Source organism: Phocoena sinus, chromosome 2 (genome assembly GCF_008692025.1).
Source record: "Phocoena sinus isolate mPhoSin1 chromosome 2, mPhoSin1.pri, whole genome shotgun sequence".
Classification (NCBI taxonomy): Eukaryota; Metazoa; Chordata; class Mammalia; order Artiodactyla; family Phocoenidae; genus Phocoena; species Phocoena sinus.
In genome coordinates this window covers 24356643-24384413 of record NC_045764.1, presented here as the reverse complement: position 1 = coordinate 24384413, position 27771 = coordinate 24356643, and the positions used below count along the sequence as shown (strand labels likewise).

Sequence of the window (27771 nt, the reverse complement as noted above, 5' to 3'; positions counted from 1 at the left end):
ACAACGCGCACCCCACCCGCCAGCCAAGGCAGAGCTGGGAGCCCTGACCTCCAGCCAGGCCAGGCTGCATAAGACCTAGCCCTCACCAAGGGGCATCCGAGGACCCCTAGTAGAGGCCGGAGCTGCGGTCTCCACTGCACGGCAAAGAGACCCCACGGAGCTGCAGGTGGGACCGTACGTGGAGCCCGGGTGCCCTGCTCCCCTGCCCCCAGGGACGAGGAAGCCCCCCACCCCCTGCGGAGGCCAAGCCCCAGGAAGCCAGCTGACACAGAAGACCCGGAGGCTCAGAACCAGAAGAACTGCTGTGCAGCGGAACCCCGTACCTGCTCCTGAAATATTTTGGCCAGGGGGGCACAGTCCGTCAGCTTGATGAACCTCACCACGTCTGTCACCGACCACTCCAAGGGGTTGCTCTCCAGGACCAGCCTCTCCTCCTCCTCTTGCTTCACCGCCTGCAGAGGGAAGGGAAGCAGGAGACTGTTTTCTCACCTCCCGGGTGGCGGGACCCTCTCTGAACCCTGAGGGCTGGAGCCGGGCTTTCTGGACCACTCGCGGCCTCCTCACGAGGCACCTGGACAGGTGCAGAGGCGGCCGGTATCCAGGGATGCTCTTAGCAACTCGTCTGGGTTATGACTTTGCTCCAAAGACTTGTGTATCTTTAGAGGTTAAAAAAAAAGGCACAGTGACGGCCGCTGTTGACCCCCAAGTTCAGGAGCTCTGGGGCTGAGTGCGGGATCTCTGGTCGAGGAGGAGACAGGGCAGGAGCTGGTGTAGGCGCGCGAGGCCGCTATGCCCCCATTTACATGTGTGAAGCTGGTGCCAGCGACCTTCCAGCTGATCGTGTAACACGTGGGCTCAGGGGAGACCAGATACCCCGACTACACACTTTATAGCATCACAAGGTCTCCTGAGGAGGGAAAGCCTAGTGTTTAATGAGACCCTGAGGACTTATTCTGTCTGTTCTCCTGATCCCTGTGGTTTTAAAACCTTCCGGAAAAAGAGGTGCTATTACTTCTCCCAGAGCCCCATCCTGAGGTTCACCGTCCTGCTCCGTGGGGTGTGGAATCACCAAGCTTTCTGCCCCTGATTTAGCAACACAGCCAGAGCAGCTGCTGGTGTTTAACTTAAACAGGGGTCCCCCAAGTGAGGTCCTGTGCTGCCCCACTGGGGGCACCAGACGGGCCAGCTGAAGTGGCCTGAGCTTTACCTCCGCTGCTTCCTGGCTGGAGGCCGGGCCCCTGGGGGCCCCCTCGGCGCTGGGGGTGGCCCGGGCCCTCCGGACCCTCCGCGTCCTCTCCACGGGCGCCCGGCGCTCGGGCTCCGAGCCGCTTCTCAGGGTCACGGCCCTCCGGGGCCGGGTGGAGGGCACCTCGGCCGAGGATGTGTCCGTCTGGTCATCACGGAGCTCGGAGCCGGTCTCCTCACTCCCGGTGTCATCGTCCAGGGCATCCGCATCCTCCTCTTCACTTTCCTAGGAGGACGGAAGATGCACTGAGGCAGTGGGGAAGGGGGCCTCCGGGAAGGTGGGGGAGGGGGCCCGCAACTCCACCCCAGGTGCCGGTGCCACCCTCCCACTGAGATTTGTCCAAGGAGGCCTCGGAAGATGGATCCCATGGTCCCACCCCGGGTCCCACCTGCAGCCCCTTCCCAGCCGAGACGCTGCAATGTTAAGTCTGCGTTCGACAAATAAGGAGGGGGTTCTGGCAGCTCACGATTCTCACCATTTAGCATCAGACTTCAACCTGGCCTCGGTTGTGAAGCCAGGGCGGCGCTTCCCGATCGAATGTGGGAAGCTTCCGAGCAGAACATACCTCTCCGGAGCCTGCGGCAAAGCCCACGGTAGAGGACCTCCGTTTCTTCTGCACAAAAATGGATTTTCGTCGTTTCCTGCGTCTGGCCGGTTTAGGGTGTCCGCTTTCAGCACTGCTTTCTCCAATCGGGGGCTTAATGATCTTCTTCCTCTTCCCATAATAATAAGCTACAGGGAGAGAGATGATGAGATTACAAACTTCATTAAGAGGTTATACCCATGGGCATGCATGGATGGGGAGGATAGAGACAGGAGTAAGGCAGAGGGAGGAGAGAAGGAAAACTAAAAGGAGAGGGAGGGGGAAAGTGAGAGAGAGATCATTCCTTCATTTGAGACCATCAAAACTTCACATCCCGGGGCTTCCCTGGTGGCGCAGTGGTTGAGAGTCTGCCTGCCGATGCGGGGGACGTGGGTTCGTGCCCCGGTCCGGGAGGATCCCACATGCCGCGGAGCGGCTGTGCCTGTGAGCCACGGCCGCTGGGCCTGCGCGTCCGGAGCCTGTGCTCCGCGACGGGAGAGGCCACAACAGTGAGAGGCCCGCATAGCGCCAAAAAAACCCCAAAAAACTTCACATCCCATTTACACCTCAGGAAACAGTTCTGAGAAAACAGCTCCACAGGGGGGAAACCTGTCCCCAGTGCCCTCATGTTTACAAGCTGTTACGGACAGAACAGTGTCACCTGCCGCCTTCACAACCCCTCACAAATTCAAATGTAGAAGCCCTAACCCCCAATGTGACTGCATCTGGAGGTGGGCCTTTAGGGAGGTGATTACAGTTAATGAGGTCATAAGGGTGAGGCCCTGACCCAACAGGACCGATATCCTGACAAGACGAGGAAGAGACACCAGGGATGCACAGAGGGAGGACCCTGTGGGGACACAGCGAGGAGGCGGCCGACTGCAAGGCAAGGAGAGAGGCCCCAGGAGAAACCAGCCCTGCTGACACCTCGATCTGGACTTGCAGCCTCCAAAACTGGGAGGAATGAATGTCTGTTGTTTAAGCCCCACAGTCTGTGGGACTTTGCTGTGGCGGCCAGAGCAGACTGAGACAGAAGGTGAGCCAAACAAGCTTAGAGTTGTTTCAGGAGTTTCTCTCTGCTCCCCTTCCCTGCCCCAAACGCTGCACACAGTGGTGGCAACCGCTGCCACCGGAGATTGAAGAATGAACAAACACAGTGAACACCTACTGGAGGGCCCTGGTCACGAAGGATTTCCCCATCCCTCGACCTGACCGAGACCAACCGGCAAACACACAGCCCAAATTAATGGGGCACCTTCTGTCTTTTCAAACAGTGTTCCTTCCCTACTACGTAACTATACACTTTATTCTTTTCTCTCAGTGGAGACTTTCATTACTTCTGAATTCAATAACAGAGTTATACGTCTGTATTACCTCCTAGAGCAATAGTTAGAAAATTATTTACCAACTTTCAATAATGATTGATATATTTTATCGTTTGAATGTATAATCAACTAACTAAAACCTATTATGGGTCCAGTTTTCAATTATGATCAACACTGAGATGCTTCCTCATTAGCCAAAGCCTCAACTGTTCCATATGGAACTCCCATTATTCCAGAAAAGAACCAGATGCACCAAAGGAAACTTTATCTGTGGCTGGAGGCATACAAAGGAAAATACCAAATGCACGGCTCCTGGATGACGGCGGCTGTTTCCCACCCTGCGGTGAAGCACGTGTCCACACATCCCCACACCACAGTACCTGAGAGGAAAGTCACTCAGCCTCCACACCTCAAATTCCTTATATGCAAAATGACCGACTAGTGTAGGTTTCTTTCAGGACTAAAGCTGTCTACTTCCAGTACCTTCCACTTGAATTTGGTCCGTAAAGACGGCACTTATAAAACTGTCAAGAAACGCCATGGGGTTCTTGGGTGTGAACAAACACTTATCCATTAGTGTCTGACACCTAGAGAGAACCACAAAGCAGCTCATCCTGGAGTGTGGTCGCAGCAGAGCTGGAGACATCCCCATCCCTTCCTTATTCTAGGAGAGAAACAAGTATCTACTAAGTAAACCTTAAAGAATTCTCCCGTAGCAATTCCTAGGAAAAACTATGCAAAAGGTGTTGAAACAAAAACAAACAAATAAACAAACAAACAAAAAAACAGCCCACCAACTACATGGTCTGCGGGTAGGCCCACAGACCAACGTTCCTTTCAGATTTGCACTTACTGTATTTGGTTTTGGTGTGAATGGAGCAGTTCTCCGGGCAGTTTTCAGAAACCAGCACAGGACTGAACAAATTTGGACAGCATTCGAGCTTGGCACAAACACGGCGGCAGAAATCCGCTACTTGGTCAGATGTTCGGACGATCTTGGCCACGGCCCTGTATGTTTTGCCTCTATACCTAGAAACAAAGAAGAAAAAGTGATGGAGAGACCACACACTTACTCAGATCTATTTTGTACAGTGGATTCCAAAGCGGCCCATTCACTTTCTAAAAACAAAGCAGGTTGTGTGTGGTTTCTCTGTCATTTGTTTTCGTTGTTCCTTATGAGTTCACAAAAATATATTTAAGAAATGCCCAGCGCCATGGGCAATGTATGTGGTGACCAGGCTAAAACAGGATTCCAAAATAAAGATTCCCAGTTGGCATATTCTCACCAGGGTCTACGTAATTGAACACCCCTCCAGGATGCTTCTGGAATCTAGATAGTGTCACTCGTTGCTCATGACCTTTGAGAAATAAAACCTTTCTCCTCCCCAAGAAAAACCACATGAAGTCACCAACGAAAAACTAGAGACCAGATCTTCTGGAAATCAGGTTGGATGGACTCCTGTTTTAAAAATAAGTACTACAGCCCTCATCCAAATGCCTATTTAATAATGATGTAAACCATGCTGGCTGAAAAGGTGAGCTCTTCGAAATAGTTTGAGTCACCTTTCAATACAGTTTTTAAAACTATCGTTGGTATAAAATAATGATAAACTTCTCAGTTGGCAACAGATCATATGTCTTTATTTACTTCGCATCTCATTAAACTTAAGAGTCCACTGAAATGAGAATACATCAAAATAGCTGGGCCTATTAAACTATGTCCTTGATGTGCACCCTAATTTTCAAGTTGAAATCCTGAACGATAATTTATTTTCCAGGAAAACTGCACGTAGTGGGAGCTCTGGCTGAGAGCGCTTGTGTTAATTTTTGGAAAACGACGCAAAATCGAGAGAGAAAGAACCACCAGGGAAGGCTGACCTTGTCAGTTGCCCCACCAGCCGTGTCAACCTGCTCCTTTACACAGTTGTACGCAGATCTTCCTTGACTTCCGATGGGGGTTACATCCCAATAAGCCCACCTTATGTTGAAAATATCGTAAGTCGGAAATGCATGTAACGCACCCAACCTACCGAACGTCAGAGCTTCGCCTGGCCTACCTTATTAACCTATGGCTGGGCACCATCATCCAACACAAAGCTTATATCATAATAAAGTGCTGACTATCTCGTGTAATTTACTGAATAGAGGAAGTGAAAAACAGAATGGCTGTCTGGGTCCAGAAGGGTTGTTAAGAGTACCTGCTGTCCACCCTCCTGACTGCAGGGCTGACTGGGAGCACACTTTGAAACAGTACAGGAAGGCAGCAACGATGGAGGGACCAGGAAGGATTGCCTCCCTGCTGTGAATGTGGGGACCCACTCAGAGTCTCAGAGTGCACACAAAGACTATTTTAAGAGGAAGATGTTTACGATTCAACAGATGCAGAAAGCAGCTTTCTTGGAGTTTCCATTATCTGACTAAAGGCAGAAATTTCTGAGCAATGAGGATCGCCATAAATCCCCTCTTTGGGGGTCGCTTCTCATCCTAGGGATAAACCTACCATAAATCCCCTCTTGGAGTTTCATGGCCTTGAAGAAGACAGAAAGGCCACTCCTGCCTGCATAAACAAACTATTCCAAACTTTCTTATCTCCCAGTTTTTCTCCTAAAAACCCACTTGTCTTTCCCAAAGAAACCTATTTGTTCTTCCCCAGAGGCCTTTTCTCCCCACTCCCTTCCCCCCAACTAAGTTAGGGATGACTTAGGTATAAACTCCAAACCCTAACTGTCCCTTTGAGTTATACATCATAGAGCACTTCTGTGTGTACATCTATTGCACCAGGAAAGAAATGGTCTTTTTTTTTTTTTTTTTTTTGCTGTCTTTTGTCAATTTAGTTTGCAGGCTCCCAGGTACTGAACCTGAGAGGGTAGATGAAGGGGTTTTCCCCCTGACATCAATAAGGAAGTGTGGGTAGCCTTCCAATAATTTCCTATCAGCCAAAGTAGGGATTTATGTCCGCATGTGAGTGCACGTGGCAGGGTGGAGACAGACAGATGAAGATGGACAAACAAGAGTTCTGGGGAAAACGGTCTCTTCTCTTTCAGTTAAAGAGTTGAGAAAAATCAAAATGGATGTTGAGTCAAAAAGAAATACAAAGTGAAAACACCAACACTGATCCAAGCAGAATGACTTCAATTTGGCCTAAGTTCTATCATTCATCTTTCAAAATGACCCATAGCAGGACCTTTTTAAAAAATCTGGTGATGCAAGATTTACTTGTGACAGGACTATGATAACAGTGGAGAATAAGGCTCCTGTCTGTCAAGGTGAATTCACATCCTCAAATATTTAAGGAAGAATTAAAAGGGGAAAAAAAGATGGTAACTGCAGAAATAAGGATGCGCGGCACACAGTGAGAAAAATCGCTCTTCTCATTAGCAATAAATAGTAAGAGATGGCCCCGACTTCCTTCAAAACAAAGCTTTTACTTCACTGGTCACAGATTCTTAATCTACAACTAGGGTCAATGCAACACTAGTTTTCAGTCTTAAGGTACTCACCCTCAGAAATTTCTCGCTTCCTTCTTGATTCCTGTATTTCAAGTCATGGGAACTCTGTGTGATAACTGGGGTGGGCGTTTACTTTATGAAAGACAACCTCTAATTCAGAACATCCTAAACTGGTCTGTGTGTGACCCAGAAATGCCACGCCCATAACCTGATGAATTTATTACACGCTGAAATTCAGTCTTCTCTTCAGAAACGGGTTCACCCTCTTGCTTAACGTAATGTTTACAGCATACATTTTCACGAGAGCAAATTTCACAAATCTGAGCAAAGTAAAAATTAACACATGAACCAACAAAATCTTTCTTCAGTGAAAAGTCTCTCAGTTTGGGAATCCTTTTTCACATAAATCCCCTTGATAGTCAAATATTACATCTTTCTGTTCATAAGGCATGGGGATGAATAAATGCCCCCCAAAAGGTAAAATAAATGAAAACACACACAAAATTGTCATTGCTTATGAAAAAAGAAACCAAAATATCATTTCCATAGAGCTGAACGTGACTCACCTAAAAGTAAAGATTTGACTTTATCTCGTTGCTTCTGCCTAAGTGATAATGAAATCTAGTTCACTCAAAATTACATCAGGATATTTCCACTTTAAATATTCTGCATTTACCTCCACTTGGCTTTTATAAAGGTTGTCACAAAAGCCATTCAAACAAGAGTCAACAATTTTTCCCCCTCAGGAAGATTCTATGACATGTTGGGAAACACATGTAAATGTCTCTAAAAGCATAGGACTGGATTTTTTTTTAATCCCCCTAAGGTATAGCCAGGTATAGCCTAAATTCCTCCTCCCCAAATTCTAAATAATGTAGGTCAATTTAGTAACTTCAATCCATCGGAAAGAAACAATGTTCTCTTCCAGAGCTGCTGAAGTGAACTACACTAGCATCCCCTTTTCCTTTAGCACAAGCTATTCCTGGTTCTGCCTTGCAGTCCATGTTGAAGACTCATCATATGATAGGCTTCTTACACACTGTTCAAACATTTCGATAATTTGTTCTAGCATAAAAGGTATGGTTGTTGGCCTAAACAGGCAAAATCATTGGGCCAACTGTAGATGACAGTGTTCGTTTTCCGTCTATTTACAGATCAACCCTTGTCAATGTCACCCCTATCCTCTCAACTAAATGGTCTTTTCAAGAAGAGGAAAAAACCAATCAGAACTCCCAGATGCTAAGTGACAGCGTTCCCAAAGCTCTACAGAAGAAGAATCTCATGGCCTTTCTTACTGAGAACACTCTCTGTGGTTTATAATTCAAGGACCACAACCAAGACACTGAATGCCTTAAATGCATGTCTCCGCCCTCACTGAGTTAATTTATCACGAAAGAAAGCATCTTAGCCTTTCAGCAAATGGAAAGAAGTCAAACTCTCTCTCCTCCCTTTTGCACCAATGAAAACATCAAGTTATCAAGATCTAAAACGTTGTCATTTTACATCAGAAGGAAAGAGGTGACTCAACATGTAGTATTATAAGGGATATTCCGCTGACTGTAAATCTGTCATTGTTAGCGCTGCTTAAGATGCTACTGTGATCCAGACACTTGAAAATCCAGTTCAGACACACATTTTCTCATTATAAGTTGCTGTGTAAGATTCTGCTAAGGAACGCGCTGTCATGTTTGATATGATAGGTAATACGTTGCCTTTACGATACAGCAGGGCTGGGTCGTGCTGTGTCTGTTTTGATTGTATCAGGCTGGTTTCATAAAAGCTCTGATCAACTTGGCAATGGGAAAATGAGTGACAACAGTGCAAAATGAACTCTCCCTGTCACTCTGGGAATCCGGAGTGAGTTTCTGGCTAGCTTAGGGAGCAGGGGAGATTTTAATGGAATTTAAGGTCGTTGTACTTTTACTATTTCCATATCCTTGGGTGTATTTTGGATGTACTGAATTTTACAGAAACATTTTAAAACAAGACGTAAGAAGGGTTTCTCTCTATAAATACTTGCCCGGGTTTCCTGCCACCACTACCAGTATGAATCGACGTTATAACAAAGTATTCTACTGTGTCTGATGACCTCCAGCTTATATAAAGTAGAAAAATACAGAATGTTAGATTGGAAAAATAACATGTTTTATTTTTTTCTGGGCTACAGGTGAAGCTCAATTAAATATTTCTTGGGAAAGAAGGGAAGGGTGAGGTATGGTGTCACCCTTCATTGACACGACACCTTCCAACAAACCAAAACTCTCCTTATTTACATGTATTCCCTTTAACTTTTGTGGTTTAGTGGAGTATCATTAGACCATACATGACTTTTGCTGAATCTAAAATTATAGAGATGCTCAGAAAAGACACAGGAAAGGCTGAGTGGATAACTCACCATGAATGCGAGTAACTGTGAATTTGTCCACGTCTGTACTCAGTTCTGGTGTGAGTTAACCATGGAGGAAAATACCACTGGTCATATAAGTTATTTAATATTCCTTAATTTTCACTACAAATAGGACAGGCACTTTCCCTGGGCTTAGGTGTGCTCTAGCCATTGAAAAGTAGTTCACTGTTTAAACAGCATCATTTTCCAAATGTTACAGCTAAGTGATACCTTTTGACACCATTATACAGGAAGTGGACCGATGAAGATCTATTCCATTTGAAAAGAATTAAGTGGATATTAAAAGCCCTCTCAAACCACCCAAACTATTATTAAACGTAAAGTTATCTTGAGGCATGGGTCTTTTTCTATCTGTCTCCTAAACAACTGAGTTCTCACAAAGCAAGCCAGGGGGTGTTCCCAATTTCAGAGATCAAGAAACTTAAAGCAAAGCAAACATTACCTTTCCAATTAGCCTGTTTCCAAATAAATAAGTGACCAACTACATGTCCAGCCACAGCCATATAACCAAAACCAAAGAGAGGTATTGGTTCTTCCTATTTTTTTAAAACTGTCAAGAGTCGCAGAGTAAGGAACATTGTATCTGGTATAAACTCTATAGAATGACCTGGCCATAAACTCTATAGTATCAGATATTAAGATCTGTTAATGAAAAACATATAATAATGATAAGAGAAATCCTCTCTTTATATAAACGTTTCCCTTTGGAGCAAACAACCCATCAGTACATTTTTATTCTGAATATTTAACACAATAAACTCTGTGTGTGGTGCACAGAACTGCAGAACAACAAGCCTTCTGTTGGTCCATTTCTCTGGGGCCATGTGAAAAAGCGGAAGGACAAGTTTCAAACTGGCAGGCGAAGAATGCTGAGAACCCTGGTTTTCCAGAATCGAAAACACTTACTTGGCCTTCAGTGTCTCCTCCTGAAAATTCCAGCGTGGGTCTTCCACCAGCTGTAACTCCCGTAATACCCTTCCAGGTTTGTAAGCTGCATTGATGATCATGCTAAGAACCTGTTGGGAAAAGGAATCGGCCGTGAACTTCCACTGCATCCATTTCTGCTCAAACGAGAATGCTTTAGAAACCGCGCCGCTGATACTTCAGAGCTGTCTTGCCCGGCACCTCCCGTCAGCAATGGGCTGCGACGGAGTCAGAGAGGATGTTTTGCAGCTTGGCACTGACGCGCTCGCCATCAAGGGGATAGGAAAGGGCGTGAAATCCGACGCCTCTGCCTGGGAGAGTGTGAACCGCTGGCCAGAGGGGATGGCTGGTTCTCACTAATGTTCCTGGTTGCAGAAAAACTGAACCATTTTCTCCAAAGAGCCATGGATCATCCTTCAACTGGATTCCTCTTCAGTAGTATCGGGTTACTAAGAATTCCATTTATCCTTAAAAATATATTTCAAAAGGAATCACTAAGATGGACATGGGAGGTTTGTTCCAACGCTTCTGGATAAGCTTCAGATACTTGTACGGAGGGCTAAGAAATTACTTGAAACTCACCTGACGCTGACCCAATTTATGGACATTTAACATCAGGACATTTCTCAGAGACGTGTTTCGAAAGGAAGCCTGAGTGTCTAAACACCATCTGATAGCTTCCTCAAGCCACCCCTTCACTCCCAAGTCCCAAGTGCGAGAAAATGAACACGTGGTCAGAACCACTTCAACAGTCCCGGAGGGACCAGACATCTCCCTTCTAAAGCCTCAACTTCATGCTCTGAGGCACTCGTTTCCCATAAGCAAATCCTCATTAGCAATGAACATTTATGAGTTCTGGCATGCTCGTGAGCTGTTGTTATTTGGATAGAGAGCTCAAAAAAATGTGAAGATGCAATGCGGCACCTAAAGGAACACTGAGACCTCGGGGGCTTCATTCCATGAAACGCCCATTCGCTGAGGACCTGCCCTGTGCCAAGCCCTGGAGCATACAGACAGCACACAGTACCCGCCGTTCCTGAAGCCCCTCCCCGTCCAGAAGAGGAACGAGCCAGGCACTGAGTTCACGTGCCGTGTTTCGGAGCAAAACCCCACTGAGAGAGTGAGAAAAATTCCTTATTGAGTTGGGAGGACACTGGCTACATCGCTGAAGCGCCTACTATTTGTGAAGGAGACCAGCACAGTGTCAACGGGAAGAAAGATGAAAAGTATGCTGCAGAAAATTTCAAGTCCCAGTTTTCATGTACCTGGTGTGTTCTGGAATGTAACTGGTGTGGTCTGTACCCTGATTTAATTGAGAGAAACAAAGCCTTCTCATAACTGAGGATTCGATCTTGAAATATTCTATACTCAGCATGGCAACTGTCTTTTTCTTGCCTGGGTGGCATTGTGCTATGTTCCCAGGTCCCCGTAAAGCCCCATCAAGAGAACATGTTTCAGCCAAGACGCTAAAAGGCCAGGACACAGCAATACAAGCAGTTAGTTCTACTGTGTTTGTCTTCTCTATTAGAATAATCATCTGATTTTATTATTTACTGTCAGTACAATTTGCAGAAACCGAGTGTAAAAATAAATCCATTTGAAACTGGCGGAAATCGTGCACCAAGTGTTTATCAACAGACAATAAAACTTCAACTGAATCTTTTCATTGTGTTTCGTTGAGAAAGCCCCAGAGCTACATCTTATTTGCTGCACAGAGAAATGCATTTTGTGACTGTGAAAGAGAAAATGCCTTCCAGAGGCTCGATTCAGAGTGAAACAGGCAGCAATTAAATCGTAAAAAGGCATGTGATACTGAATATTTTCCCCTGGCTTTTCCTAATGTCCACATCATTGTCTCTAAATTCAACAAGCTCTCTATAAAACTTTGGAATTGCGAGCTGAATCATTTATGTACCTGACATCTTAGTGTATGATAGTTACTCCATGAAAATAACTAAGTTGACAGCTGTTATGATGACCCAAGTTAGACTGAATTACTGTACCTTGCGAAACATCAGAATTCAAGTTATTACACTCTGGATCACAAAGGGTAGCTCAGACCCTGCCCCCAATTAACTAACAGGATGTTAGCCGTGAAGCTGATGAACAGTCTTCCCAATAAACTGACATCAAGACTGCTCTGAGTATCTCAAGGAGGAAATTAGCGCTAGAGCAATGCCTCACTGGATTTCCTAGGCTTCATGAAATGTTTATTGGGAACACCCTTCTACACAGAAGTCCCCACAGTATATTATAACAGAGGAGCAATAGCCTTTGTAAAGTTGGACAGATATGGGATGGGATCCCAGGTCCATCCCTTAGAAGCTAATCAAGCTTAGGCAAGATGCTTGATTGACTTTCCTCATCTGTATAATGGGGGCGCTGCCATTTACCTGGTTCACAATGAAGGGGGTCAGAACTTGTCACCTCAAAATATGCCACTTTGGCATAGGATTAATTTTTCCCTGACACAACTGAGACACAGCAGACTCTGCAGGAACTCTCTGCCCTCCCCCTTTCTGCCTGAAACACTGTGAAAGTGTCCCGTTCCCCGCTCTTGGACCAGGAGGAGAACAACCCTTGTCACTGGAGAAAACAAAGACGGGCCCAGAGAGGACTCTGCACAAACAAATCTTACTAGGAAAAAAACCCCCTTATCTTCCGTTAGATTCCCACATATACTTAACAGTCCTCGGCGCCCAGACCCCTTTCCCTTTGTCTGCTCACCTCTCCACAATGTACTGTCTTTTATGAAAATGGTCTGTAAAAATCTCAAGCCTAATGGCTTCTTTGGTTTTAATTTCTTGCAACCCTTTTCTCCTGTTAATCTGTCTTTTGTCAGTTTAGTTTACAGAACCTACCTACTGAACCTAAGAGGGTAGAGGAAAAGATTTTCTCCCCTGTAATAAGGATGTTGTGAGAAATAAAGGAGGTAACAGCTCGGCATATAAAAAATGTTTAAGGTAGCCCTCTTCTTGATATCCAAGCAGTCCTCATCCACCCACAAAACAAACTCTCCCTGAGCCTTCATCTCTCTATTCTCATTGGCCTGTATTTACGTTTCAGTCAAGCACCTTCGCAAAATAACTCTCCTTAGAAGCTCCTGACTCGCTTGCTACTGCCTCTTCTCCAGAACCCAACTTCTCAAAAAAAAAAAAGCCTATACTTTTAAATTCTTCATCTCCAATTCTCAACCCACCCAAATCTGGCTTCTTCTCCAAGCGGTACACAAAACTGAAGGGCATCGATGACCTAATTCTCAAATCCAAATTGCACTCCCATCTCTCTGAACCTCCGAGGGCTCCGACGGTGCATTCCACGGCCCCGTCCTGCTGCGCCCCTTGTTCTCCTACCTCTGCTCCATCAGGCGCAAAAGTTTGCTCAGAAAACGGTGAGTGAGTCAGTTACAGGAGAAGAGAGAAGGGTCCTCAGAGGGAGGAAGAGACAAATAGAACAGAGCGTAGGCGGTGTCGGCAGGGCAAGAAGCAAACAGCGCCAAGCGTCTGGTACCCGGGAGCCCCTGAGTGAATGCGTGTCTCCTTCTCTTGCCCCTGCCCTTTCAGGTACAAGGTCAGCACTCAAAGGATTCCGTAAATCGATGGGATTTTTTTCTGTTCACTTTGTTAAATCACGGAATTCCGTTATTTCCTTTCACGTGCACTATCATGAAAACTTCTCCCTGAACACCGAAAGTAACTAAGATCGTTTCCAGCCTCAACTATATCATATGATTAAAGTTATAACGATGTTGAAAGTGCAGGAACCCTTATAGGAAAATTAGTTCTCTGAGTGTTAAGATTATAAAACACTTCGAAACGCAAATATAAGCTCCCACAGCTCAGGCTGGGCTAACTTAATGGAAAGAGACAGGTTCCTGACCTCAAAAGGTTTGTCATCTGTTGATTCTAGTGGCCAGGGCGGGAGATGTCCCCTTTAGGGCAAACACTTAGAGAAAGACTGGCACCACAGGGAAACAGGAAGGAGGATATTCTCTCTCTGGCAAAGTCAGAAAGAAGAGAGTCTGGATGCAAAGGAGCCCCCTTCAACATGTTCACTGTTACAGCAGACCTTTCTGCTCTGCAGTCTGTCCAGAGCCACAGTTACAATAATTAGCTTTTTATAGAAACTGGGACCATCAAAGGCCCTCATGGGCCTCAAAGATGATTTCTTTCAATTTCAAAATCAGGTGAAATGGAGATAATTTTATGAATGGGTTTTTTAAAATAATAAAATGATAAAAAATTTCTCTTGCCTAACCAGCCATTTCTCCATCAGTAGGGCTTCGCCAGGTGGATGGGATACATAAAGTGTGAGAGGACCAAAATGAGACAAGACTCTGATGTGAGCACCTGTGCTGTCGATACAATTAGAGGCCCGGCAAGTTGCAGAGCAGACAGACAAGCAGAGTTTTATTTTTGTAACGAGATTTAAATGGAGAATATTAATGAAAACACGTCTCCAAACCCAAAGAAGGAGTTTGGGTTTCAAACGAACTGTAGTAGCTGTGCTTCTTTTCCCAGAGTGAAGTCACATTTATCCTACACCCCCCAGAGGTCCACAGTGTTATCAATGGAGTACGCAGCACTTCTTCTTAAACGCTCACAAAAGTAAACGCCACCAAAAACTGAAAAGAAAGGAAGATGTTCTCGTAAGAGCAAAGAGGAAGCAGCAGGGTCTTTCCTTCTCTGCAGCGCAAACGTAACCTTCTAAGAAGCCAGAGGAAAGCACAAAACAAGCTTGGAAAAAAACACAAGACTTTTCCAAGTTATTTACCCTTAAACGTAGGTGTTTTCATTCAGTCTCCCGAATAACTGACTGCTCTGGGCACGTCCCCAAAATTAATGCAACTGCTGCATCTAATATGCCCCCAAAATATTACCTAATAATCACTATGCTCATCTCTCCTTCGGTTATTAGTTACAAAAATTGTAATAAGAACAGTAATAATCTGACGTGTTTTCCCAGGTGGACTCTATTGCTTGGGCTGAAACTGCCCTCTACCTTTGTTTCGATTCTTAACGGAAGGCTCACCTCCCCTGGACAACCCACCACCCGGAGAGCAGGCCCTTCCGCCCCCCTCCCCAGGCTCAAAGGCAAGGTCGGGGAGCCCAGTGCTTCCCTGGTAGGCAGTCCCCTTCCCCCGGCACCAAAGTACTCCCTACTTTATCACTTCAATTTGATTAAAAGACCACTCTCCGAAGAAGCCTATATTTTCAGGAATTATCCACTTCCCCCTGGAAGATGAACAGGAGAATCCCATCATACCCTGTACCTTCCTTCAGCTTGGTCACCAGAAACGCAACACTCTTAGAACTCTCCTTCTGTCCAGAATCCCACTCCCATACGGCTCTGCGCTTCCCCCTTGTCTACCCCAATCTCAAGCTCCTCGCGGCTTCCCAAACCCACCCACGATGCCCTGAGCTCACGATCCGTCAGCGGCAAAATGCCCTTATACTCTAGACTATTTTCCAGGGTATTCTTTTCCACCTGTGGTTTTCCCTTCTGCTATGGACTGAGTGTGTCCCGCCAAGTTGCTACGTTGAAGCGCTACCCTCCCCCATGTGATGGTACTGGGGGTGGGGCTTTTGGATTGGTTAGTTTAGATGAGGTCCTGAGGATGGATCCTCCATGATGGGGTGCCCTTGTGAGCAGAGACCAGAGAGCCTGCCCTCCCTCTCAGATGCGGGGACACAGCAAGAAGGCAGCCGTGTGCAAACCTTAGGAAGGGAGCCTCACCAACCTGCCCTCCTGATGAGAAATCAGGGACTTCATTTTGTTTGTTGCTTTCTTCATAGTAGCTAGAACCATGCCTGGCGATAGGAGGTGCTCAATCAAGACTTTTTTGGAATTTGTTCAACGAATTTCAAGATGGGCACTGATATTGGATCAAATTATTCTGTACATCTAAAACTTAATGATTGATTCACTCCAAGAATTTATCTGGTACCATACGTTCTATGTCAACGGAGGCCCAGGAGGTAGCATTTGCCACTGATTTTCTTGTTACAGAATCCTACCCTACAGTACAATAAGGAATTTCAGCAAAAGTGTCTTATCATCTTTACAGGCAAATCATAAAACCTTCACAGCAAAAACAAACTTTGTGCTTTTTTTTGCCAACCTTCCTGGACACCGTCTAGCTAATTCCTGAATCACACATTACGTATGTGCTATAGTTTATACCACCCACAGGCTTGGTACATTGTTCTTAATGGGTTCATGTTCAGCATAAGCTTAAAACAACAGCAACAAGAACACCGGAGAATACTGTCCAGAGGCACGTCTGCATCTCTGATTTTGTTGACTGACTTAACTGGATGTCACTCAGGCAAGACTCTTCCTCTTTCCAGTATAACCTGAAATGCCTAAGTCCTCCCCCCTGAGGCTCTGCAGCGGGGACTGTCAGCTCACCTGGGGGGCACATCTCCTGCTCACCTTGACTCCCCAGCTTCCAGCACAGTGCCCACCAGCACATGCTGATGACTCAGGAATTGCTTAGGAACCGACTAAATGGATGAATGGGATGGATGGATGGATGATGTTTCATTCCCTGCTGGCTTCCCAGAGCTGGAGTGTATCTGATGTGACCATGCATCAGATACACTCTGATGTGTATAATAGCTGCTGAGTGTCAGATAACTGAATGGAAGACCCTGGGAAGGTGCGGATGGACAAAAAACAATACGCATACACCCAGCAGTCCCCACACCACTGACCTCTGCACTTTCTGAGGCTAAAGAGCTATTAAGACCACAGAAGCAGACTGAGGGAGAGAAAAATCTTACTCAATAAAGGTGAACGCGCCTGGGCTCCTTTGTGCCCTGGTGGCAACCCAATTAGTTACCCCAAACTCTGGCATCATCACACCAGTACTCAGGGCTCTTAGTCATTTCTGCAGTCACTGTTTGCAAAGTTAAACTAATCACAACCTACTCTCTTAAAAACCCAGGAAGGCTCAATGGGTCATGTCTAAACCTTTGCATCCCTGGACCAGATTGTGATGAAGAGTACCAAAGTGACTCTTTTAGGTACACTAGATATAGATAGATAGATAACGATTAATAGATAGAAAGATGAAAGATGATGGAGAGATGAATGGATGAATATGATATACAGGGATAAATGATAGAAAGATAGATATAGACAGATGGTGGATGGATGGGTAGGTGGGTAGGTGGGTGGAGTGAGGGGAGGATAGTGTAGGGTGGATGCGCGCATATGTGTGTCTCTGTATTTTACGAATCAGGAACAACTTTCCCCCTTTGGTGGAGCAGAAGCTGTGTCTAGCCTCACTTATTTTATCTTATCCATCTAGCCCATCATATTCAGACTGGTCCCTCAGTGTCAGGGTGAGTCAGAGGTCCCAAGCCTGGCGATCTCCACTAAGTGGGGCAGACAGTTGTGCTAGAGGGAAAGAAGCAACCAGGGAGGCTCATGGATCCAGAAAGTTTCCTGAGTGTCCAGGACTCATGTTGCTTTCTCCTAAGTTCCACATCAGAAAGAAAAGGCAATAAAAATCCAGTGCCATATTTTTGATTTTCCACAGAAAAGGCACAACCTGTCGATTTTCCCTCTATAAATGTTCATTTCTTAAACGGCTGAAACCCTGCTGCCCAAAGGCAGCGAGTGAAACACAGGTCACCCCTGCTGCTGAGGAGCAATTTCGTTAACACCTGTAGCTTCACGCATCGGAAGGTGATGTGGAAAATGGGAAAAAGGACTCCTATCGACTCCCCACCGAAAATGATACGTTTCTCTTTTTTGCTAAAAACAGAGGTTACACACCGCAAATAATTTAAACCAAATAATGTTTAAGAAAAACCCTGGGCTCCCCCCAAATCTCTGTAAGGCACGTGGGATTTTATCCTGGCAGGCTGCCTTCAAACCCATGGCCTTCAGAGTTGCTATGAAAACACAGACTCCCATTCTTCCTGAGTGGGTGTTTTCAGAGCCATTTCTGCCAGTAGGACCCGGTCGGTGTTCTCCCATTGTGTGTCTGCATTAGAAGCTGAACTTTCCATTGCAGTACACATGGACAGGAGTGAATACATCAGATGCCCCCCCCCCCCCCACCTTTTCCTCCTGTGCTCACCAGCTCTCTCTCTCTCTCACACCGACACAGGCACACAACGCCTGCCTTACTGCACTGTAGACAAAGTCAATACCGCAGACCTGGCCACTCACGTGCTTGCATATAAAGCATGAAGCAGAAGTTCTTTGAATGCCTCTGCGAATGGACGACAAGACTCCATCCCACGATGCTGATGATCTCAGAGGTGTGGGACGCTTGGGATGCAAAACCTCCCAAGTTCACCGAGGGCCCCCAGGGACCTGCAGTTTATTTGACTTGGGGAGACCCTGGCGTTACTGGGGCAGGTGTGCATGGGAAAGTACTGGGGATAGAAAAGGACAGTCCTGGCTGGTGACGACCATCCTGATCTTGCGAGTTTCATTTATGACAAACACCATCACTTCCTGTCTGTCGTCACAGGGCACACTCTCCCTGCGACTGTACCCGGGGGTCCCACAAAACGCCCCGGGGACCTGAGGGGCTGTGGATGGGCTCGACCTGCCCCCTCCCCTCCAGGCTACTCGCTGGGAGCCCCTTGTTCGAGGTGACTGGACCTGACTGGGCTCCTGATCTTAGAGGTTGCCTGCCCCCCCCCCACCGCCCTCCTTCTGGAATCGAGGTCCCTACGCCCTCAACCCTACTCAAGCTCAGGACGCTCACTGCCCAGAAAGTGAACAGGCGTTCATCCTCCCGTTTGCCAGAAACTTCCTCTCCTTTGGTCCACCACCCTCTCAGCACTCAGGACCCCTCTCCAAAGGCCAGCTCCACATCCATGCCCACAGACCTTATGTATTTCTCCAAGAACCAGACAGAGGGAAAACAGCCATCACTCTACATCTTCCAAAGACAGAAAAACGTTTAACTACTAACACCCCTGATGGCCTGAAGAAGCGAACGTGCTGTGTCTTTGCTCTAATGCCCTCATTCTCTGTAAGTGAAATGCAATTGGAAACCATGCCCAGGTCCTGGGCTGAAGCAGGAGTATTAGCATCAACACTGGCTTGGTGGGACTTACATTTTTCTTGCACTCACAGAACTGAAGTGCTTTCTTTCTTTTTCTTTCTTTCCTGCCTCATGCATTTTCTGAACATCAGCAAAAAACTAGTTCCTGTCATCAGAACACTGCTCTGGCCTAGCTTTTTTTTTTTTTTTTTTTTTGGTTGCGGAGCACAGATTCCGGACGCGCAGGCTCAAGTGGCCATGGCTCACGGGCCCAGCCGCTCGCGCATGTGGGATCCTCCCGGACCGGGACATGAACCCGTGTCCCCTGCATCGTCAGGTGGACTCTCAACCACTGCGCCACCAGGGAAGTCCCTCTGGCCTAGCTTTTAAACTTGATTGCTGGCACCTATCAGAGAATTGATCAGGGCTAACTACTGCTGAATTCTAAAAAAATTATGTAGTAAACTAGCCAAGCCCCAAAGAGAGACTGACCCTAAGGCCACCGTGTCTGTTAACAGGGTCCGCAGGTGGCCAAGGACCTCACTGGAACCACTGGGACGTGGGTGTGAAACGGTCTTGTGGGGACTTTACACGAGCGCATCCATTCGCCAGGTTTTTGTGAGCTTCCCTGTCCCATTCTGATCACTGGCAACACAACCAGGCACAAATTCAGGCGGGTGACGTGGCCATGGCAAGGGTGCCCTCAAGGGCTGAAAGCACTGGGGAACTCAAGAGAGTCCACTAGGTCTAGGGGCTATATTTTATACAGTGACAGAGATCCCTACATGTAACCTGGGCTTGGTTTCTTCTTAGACCAAATCTACCACCTGCGGGATCTGTGGTCTGTGCCGACTTAAATGCACAGTAAGTGCTCACTTGTCCAGGGGCAGTGTTCCAGCAGCCTCCACGCTCCGAGGCATCGGCCCTGGCAGTAAGAAGGGCCTCTGGGCATTGAGCTTGCTGAGCTGACTCCTGGGAAGATCTCACTGGGCCCTCCTTAACCTTCCCTACCTGGAAGTAACCTCTGCTGCAGCTGAACCCCCTCGACGGTTCTATTCAAGGGCTCTACGGCGAGTAGGAGCTCAATAAATAAAGTTCAGTCGATGGATAGAAGTTGACTTAAATTTGTTAGCTGATTTCCCAGCCCGAGGGAGTAAAGGCAGAAAACCTAAAAGGAACTGGGAACATCAGAGGCTGACCCAGTGAGTAACATGGTGAGAAATGGCACCAAGAAGAGAGAACGGTCAGGCAGATGCAGAACTCAGTGTGCGTTCACTGGGTATCTGCGACGTGCAAGGCGCTGTACTATAACAGCATGATACAAAGGACAGATGTTAATAATGGGGGGGTCCTGAGTCATTGAGAAATTAATTATATTTGCCATCCTTGAAGCAAACTTCGGATTAACCGTTAATAATTTTGGATTGTTGGATATTTTGATTTCTGTACTTATCGGTTCCCAGAAAGAATACGAGTGATCCAGAGTTCACTGCACTAAGTGAGCAAATTCTCTTTCTCGGTGTGCGTGTTAGGGATATGTAAATAGAATTGCTGATACCTTCCCCTTTCATCCTACAGCAACAAAAGAGGTGTCAACAGATAAAGAGTTCTACCTTGGTAATTCAGTCTTATATCTGGGGCTGGAAGGTGAGTTTAAAAGAAGTGACTCGGGCTTCCCTGGTGGAGCAGTGGTTGAGAGTCCGCCTGCTGATGCAGGGGATGCAGGTTCGTGCCCCGGTACAGGAGGATCCCACATGCCGCGGAGCAGCTGGGCCCGTGAGCCATGGCCGCTGAGCCTGCACGTCCAGAGCCTGTGCTCCGCAACGGGAGAGGCCACAACAGTGAGAGGCCCGCATACCGCAAAAAAAAAAAAAAAAAAAAAAAAAAAGAAGTGACCCTACGTGGGATAGGGAGAGTGGGAGGGAGGGAGACGCAAGAGGGAAGAGATATGGGAACATATGTATACATATAACTGATTCACTTCGTTATAAAGCAGAAACTAACACACCATTGTAAAGCAATTATACTCCAATAAAGATGTTTAAAAAAGAAAAAAGAAGTGACCCTTATTTATGTGGGGTTTTCGTGTTCTTTACAAAGCACGACGTCTCTGGGCTCACCCTGCAGGGGAGGGTTCCTCGTCGCCTGCCTACCCTGTAAACAGTCAGATGGAAAGAATAAATATTATGGGCCAAGCTGGGGCCGTACACCATGTCTTGGCTGCTGGCTGGAGCTCACTCCCCAGCATCCCCGATGGCCTTTGAGAGGGGCTGCCCCACCCCCTCCTCGGCCACCATCTCCCTTTAACTTCTCATCAATGGGATCCATTCGCCACTCAGGTTGGGCGCCAGCCTTGCACTGTTTGATTTCAGAACGTGAAGCATGAAGGTGACAGATCTCAAGAAAAGCAAGTCTAAATAAGGACACAGGCAAAGCGCCCAGGACGGGGTCCTGGCCCGCAGGAGACTCTGGATTCAAATTTCTGCATTTTCCACGCCAGTCCCTATGGTCCTCATATTTAAGGCGCTGCAAGCATTCCTTCCTGTTTTCCTTCCCGTGATCCCACCAATGCTCCAGGCTTCCCAGATGCTTTTCCATCCCCTGGGGCAGGCTGCCCCCTTCTCCCACCCCACAGACCGTGCAGGAAGTCCCCGAGATCTCCAAGGCCCTGAGCCCACTCTGAGATACTGACTACCCTGAAGATGCTACTGGCTTGTCCGTCCCTCCCATGACTGAAAGCTCAGGACGGGCAGGAAGCACCTGCTATGCATCTTCTACGTCAAATTCGCCTGAGCAAATAACAACAGCAGTAGCCTGGTCCCTTTCTTACAGGGTTGCTTCTCAACTGTAACCCCAATATTTTCTCTAAAACAGATTTTTTCCGAAATATGAGAAAGTCTTTAACTGCGAATACTGTTGATAGCCTGAAAAGTAAACGCATTCTGGCTTTGCTGCAATGATCTCTTCCTCTTTGGGCGAAGTGAAATGTGAAATCTCACAGGGGCTCTCGCAAGGCGGGAACTGCACGGGCGCGGCGTCACCTGGAGGCTCCAGTCACCCACAGCTTCAGCCCCATATCCCTCAGGATGCCAGGGAAGCCGTTCCCAGGCAGACCCTCTCCTCCATCCTGCCTCCTGCTGAGGCCGAAGGCCAGCCAGATTTCTCATTTTCTCTTTTCAAAACATAACATACTCTTTTATACCAGTGAATCTTACACCTATACGTAAGGACCAATGCTATCCTCCAGCCACACGTGACCACCCTGAACTCCACCGGTGCAGCCTTATCTGTGTTGTGCACTCAAGGCGCCATCACTTTGCCTACTTCAGGTCAAGTGTCACATCCAGAGATCCGTCACATCCCACCCTGCGCCCAGACCACACGCTCTGATCTCCACCGAGCCTTCACCCGACTGTACGTCTCACTTAGAATTATGTCATCTCCCCAAGAGGACCGTGAAACCCAAATGCGCAGAGGGCAGGGGGTGTTTATTTCTTGACCTGGTACTTGATGCCGTGCCTGGCTCCCAGAAGTTGCCGAACACACATTTGTTCAATGGATAAATGGACGGATAAATGGATAACTGGATCCTTGTGCCCAAGGAATTAAAACACGCTCATCATGGTATAGTTTGATGTTTCGGGGGTGCTTTTTTGTCACAGAAAACAGGAATGTACCTACACAAAGGCTCAAAATAGGCCATCTTTTTAAACAAAAAAGCGATGATTCACAAAAGACTTTACTCAAATGTAGAGCAGGGAAGGCACATCCCTCCCACTAGACAGGGAGTGTTTCCGGGGCAGGAACGCCATTTCTATCTTCGTACCACCAGCCTCCAGCTCGCAGGATTGAGAGGAAAGACGTGCATGTCATGGTACATGTTGCCTGAATGGACTCAAATTCCTATGACCCCCTTCTTCAGGGATTGTGCCCACGTGGCCACCACCCCGTGAAAACCAGTCCCCTGTGGCTGTGGATGTGCTTTACCTCTTTAAGGACCAGCACACATTTGCCTGGTCCCACCGACTGAGGCAGCTCCGCAATCCTCCCCTTGTTGAGGTAGGGGCCCGAGAAACACCTGTGGTTGATGAAAAGCTGAGGACAGCAGTACTTCCCGTTGACGGTACCTGCAGGGAAGAGAAACACAGCTGATGCTTTTGGACCGGAGAAACCTGCTTAACCTACTGCGCTGGCAAAACTAGCCAGAGGTGCACTGTGTCTTCATATCAGAACGTTTTACATCCACAGTAATATCTTAGGAATCCTGATTATTTTTTCTACCATATAAATGAATCTTCTGTTTATTATGCAGGATTCAAAACACACACACAAAACACAGAAAATAAGACAATGACAACTAAGGTATCCTCCAACGTAGCTTAAAGAGAAAAACACCAGTTACACAGCTAAGTTCCCCTAACCTACCTCAGGAAATCCCGCACCCAACCCCCCAGAAAGAACCCACTACCCTGAAGCTGGCATTTACCATTCCCACGAGAGTCTAGAGACTTTACCACACAACATATATGTGTATCCGCAAGCAATTCAGGATACTTAGGTTATTTTTAAAATATTCCATACAGGTTTTCTGCAACATTTTGTCAGTTCAACATGAGGTTTCTGAGATCCACCCAAACGGGTAAATGCATATCCAGAAAATTCACTCACTTTTCTCTTTGTGTAGTATTCCACTGGGTGAATATAACACAATTGGATTTTCTGTTCTCTTACTGATGGACATTTAGCTGTTTCTGCTTTTTAAATATTACCCATGGTGCCTTCATGAACACAACTGTGAAAATCCACTCCTGCTTACGGACAAGAGATTCTTCCAGGTCTACAACAAGGGGTGGAGTCACTCAGCCACTGGGTCTGTGTACCCTCTTTTACTAGAAGCGGCCAAGCTATTCACCACAGGGACCCAAATTACACTCGAATAAGCACTGCCCAGTTCCTGTTTGTTTTTTCAACTGAAGTCTAGTTGATTTACAATGTTGTGTTAGTTTCGGGTATACAACACAGTGATTCAGTCATACATATACATGTATGTATCTATATTCTTTCTCAGATTCTTTTCCCTTATATGTTATTACCAAGTACTGAGTAGAGTTCCCTGTGCTATACAGTAGGTGCTTGTTGGTTATCTATTTGTATATAGCAGTGTGTATCTGTTAATCTTTGCCCCATACCCAGGCCAACCCTAGGTATGGTCAAGCTTCCTCATTTTGCCAGTCCATGGATGTGAAATGCGCCTCCCAGGGGCTTAACTCTGCATCTTCCTCATTAGCCTTCCTACTTATAAAGCAAAAGGGCAAGGTGCTGATCTAATTGTGTCTCAAGCTGCCATGCGGAAAAAGCAGAACAACTAAATGGTGAGGTATCCCTGTCATCACTGGGATGCGTCCTGATGTCTACACACATGGGCTGCGGTCACACAGCCAGCTGAGACTCATCTTCTCCTGCCACTGTTCCAAGTCAAGCTGCACTAACAGTATGAAAACTTCCTTTCTGTATAAAAACTTGTTATTCATTTGGGATGGTGATTTGACAGTCTGGGAAGCTTTGTTTTCACAGGACTTCAACTGAGAACCAACGGGTAAGGAGGGAGACATGTTACTTTTCTGGGTATAAAACAGAAGGAGTAGGGGCTTCCCTGGTGGCGCAGTGGTTGAGAGTCTGCCTGCCGATGCAGGGGACACGGGTTCGTGCCCCGGTCCGGGAAGATCCCACATGCCGCGGAGCGGCTGGGCCCGTGAGCCATGGCCGCTGAGCCTGCGCGTCCGGAGCCTGTGCTCCGCAACGGGAGAGGCCACAACAGTGAGAGGCCCGCGTACCGCAAAAAAAAAAGGAGTAAAATAACAATTACCAACTCTGAAAGATGACATGGTTCTTTTAAAACCATTCTGAAGTTTGAATTTTATACAACAGGAAAAAAAAAAGTCCATAGCTGCATTTACATGGAAATTTGGGGATAGGAGTACTCTGCCCAGACCTTTAGGAAAAAACAACCTTAGTAAGTCTACTCACAAAACTGCTCTCTTTACTACAAAGAAACCTTTGCCTAATAGGATTCTTCCACGGTATATAGGTTTTAATCCTGGAATTCAGAACAGGCTTCGTTTTGGCTGGAAAATAGAATTCTTAATCAAATATATTACTTAATGTACAAAGATGTCTATAATCAGATTTGTGGTCAAAGGGTAATTCACGTCTGTGTTTTTAAAGGTTATTGTAAGACACAGGACTTTATACATTAAAACACATATACTGTTCCCAACCAGCTATTCAAACAGAGGGTTTTAGGGAACAATTCAAAAGCTCACAGGGACTTAAGGATTAACCACTAGTGTAAACATGCAAGTGTAACTGGCATGAAATGTCCAAAAAGAAATGCCTGATAACGATATTTTCAACTCCTTCTTTTTCCACATGATTATTCATGATACACAGTCCTAACTGGGCTCGTAATTTCCAAGTAACACACAGACCCTTTTCCTCAGACCAAGGGAAGTGTCTAGAGCTACCGACCAAGAAGCAGAAAAGAAGAGGCACCAAGAATTTAGCTTAGAATTTTTTTTTAAAAGAGTAGGTATCTGTAAATAAGCAGCAAGAAAAAAAGCCAGTTGGCTCAAAGTTGAGTATTCTCATGTTGACCTAAAAATATATCCATGTCTCCAGTCACAGCGACATACTGGGAAGCGTCAGGGCGTCCTAAGTAGCTCGTTTACCTGTGGTGTCCAGGTGAGGGAATAAACAAAGGTCGTGAGGTATTTTCTCAACAGGCACTGTGGACGATGATCTGTGGATAAAGAAAAAACTCCCATGGGTTTCACGCTTTAGAAGAAACTGGTACCTTCCAAAGTCTTTTCATAACTTAAAGCAACTATTAGAGAAATCTAAGCTAAGAATGTGGTCAGATACAATGTGTGCGTGTATAACAACAGGTAAGATCTTTGCAGGCAGGTCTTACAATAATTCCAAGAAGCCTATGGGTCTCCAGCCCCTGGAGGGGTCATCACTGATCACTGAGATTCCTCTACGTCACTCCTGGGCTTGTCGCTTGTTACAGAATTATAATAATGTCCTTAATTATATTTAGGACACGCAGAAAGTCAGCTTGCATCCACTTTAATTAAAGTCAGACTTCTCATCAATGACTTTCTGCTGACTTTTGATTTCTGGCGTCCATGCTTGTGTGGGTCACGGCCGCACTGAAAACAAAATCTCCAAAGAAAATCTAAGAAGTGATGATTCTTAAAATGTGAAGTAGGTTTATGAGTCTATGACGGAAGTCTGTGCTGTTGTTCAGTAAAAAGCTGCTGAACAAATATAAAAACTGTCACCTTGGGGCTTCCCTGGTGGCGCAGTGGTTGAGAGTCTGCCTGCCAATGCGGGGGACACGGGTTTGTGCCCCTGTCCGGGAAGATCCCACATGCCGCGGAGCGGCTGAGCCCGTGAGCCATGGCCACTGAGCCTGCGCGTCCGGAGCCTGTGCTCCGCAAAGGGAGAGGCCACAACAGTGAGAGGCCTGCGTACCGCAAAAAAACAAACAAACAAACAAAAAAAAACTGTCACCTTAGGGGAAAAGAGGCAACTTGGCTTTCCCGGGGATGTACAGGTTGGCTGTGTAGAAACCGCATAGCTGGAAAACTATATAAACTCCAAGAAAACGGTAACGAGAGATCTTAGTGGGGTCATCTATGGTGCTGGTTCCCAAAGTGGGGTCCCCCAGCTGTCAGATCAGCATCACCTGGGAACCTGTTACACCTGGAGATGCTCAGGCCCCACCACAGACATCCTGAGTCAGAAATTCTGCAGACAGAGCCCAGCAACTTGTGTTTTAACGAGCTGTCTAGTGACAGATGCGAGTAAAGGGTGAAAACCATTGATCCACGGACTGCAAATTGAGGAGTCGTGAATTCAAATTTGGCCTCCATGACGTGACTGTTAGTTTAGTTTTTCCTCTCTATTTCAATGTTATCCAGATAAAACTGGAGTGAGATGATTAACCTGAAACACTGTTAGAAATGTAAAAAGAATACCAAGAAAACTGTTATTTGCATCAAATAACCATGCAGTTATTATTCAATTTCATTTTATTTATGTTTCAATTCAGGTACATGAAAAAAACCCGCTGTTTTCAATTCCCTTTCCAACAGTCTACTAAGAAAACATAATGACTTGGTAAGGGATGTGCATCGTAGTATATTCCAGACTTTCTCCAACATGTAAGAATGTTACCAACAGTGACGATTTTCCAAAAAATATACAGCCGGCCTGTCCACAGGCGGTCAAACACCCTCCTTCCTCATAAAATTACAATAGAAATGTGGCGTAACCTACATTTATTCAGCAACGGAGGGCCCACACATTTTCACGTAGAATCTAATTTAATCTTCCGAAAACACCTGAGAAATGGGTATTTTATAGAGGAGGGCATTGAGATGGGGAGAAATAAAGCAACCTGCTCCAGCTCACTGGGCTGGGAGCGGGCAGAGCCGAGGCCTGGACGGGCAGCTCTGTAGGACCCCTGGGGGCATTAAGAACCCTGAGCACGGAGTGCCTTTACCAGCAATGCTGGACACTGGGCATCCTTCAGGTCGGCTGAGCTGGGAGGAAAGTGAGAAGTTACGATCTGGAGAAGAAACTGCTTTAGAAGCAAGACCTGTGTCCTGCACATAATAGATGCACAATAAATAACAGGAGCTACGTATTACTGTCCCCTCTACTACTGTGCTAGGTGTTGACTAGCTCTCTAATGAAAACAGCCCTGTTTCCCATCCTCTTGAAAGACACTTCAGAGTTTACCACGGAGTTTTTGTGA

The 27771-nt window shown here is 46.5% G+C and overlaps 1 protein-coding gene across 4 annotated transcripts in view; it reads right to left on the bottom strand.

The window, feature by feature from the left end:
- The window catches only part of SFMBT2 (Scm like with four mbt domains 2), a 213189-nt gene that overhangs the window by 14531 nt on the left and 170887 nt on the right, over positions 1-27771 (bottom strand). For all 4 annotated transcript variants that reach the window (XM_032623494.1, XM_032623493.1, XM_032623495.1 and 1 more), the window contains 7 exons: positions 25676-25746; positions 22935-23074; positions 9917-10026; positions 4008-4183; positions 1812-1978; positions 1208-1471; positions 324-452 (listed from right to left, as the gene is read on the bottom strand). In XM_032623494.1, the coding sequence (XP_032479385.1) occupies positions 324-452; positions 1208-1471; positions 1812-1978; positions 4008-4183; positions 9917-10026; positions 22935-23074; positions 25676-25746 (1057 nt within the window). The remainder of the gene's footprint in view (positions 1-323; positions 453-1207; positions 1472-1811; positions 1979-4007; positions 4184-9916; positions 10027-22934; positions 23075-25675; positions 25747-27771) is intronic.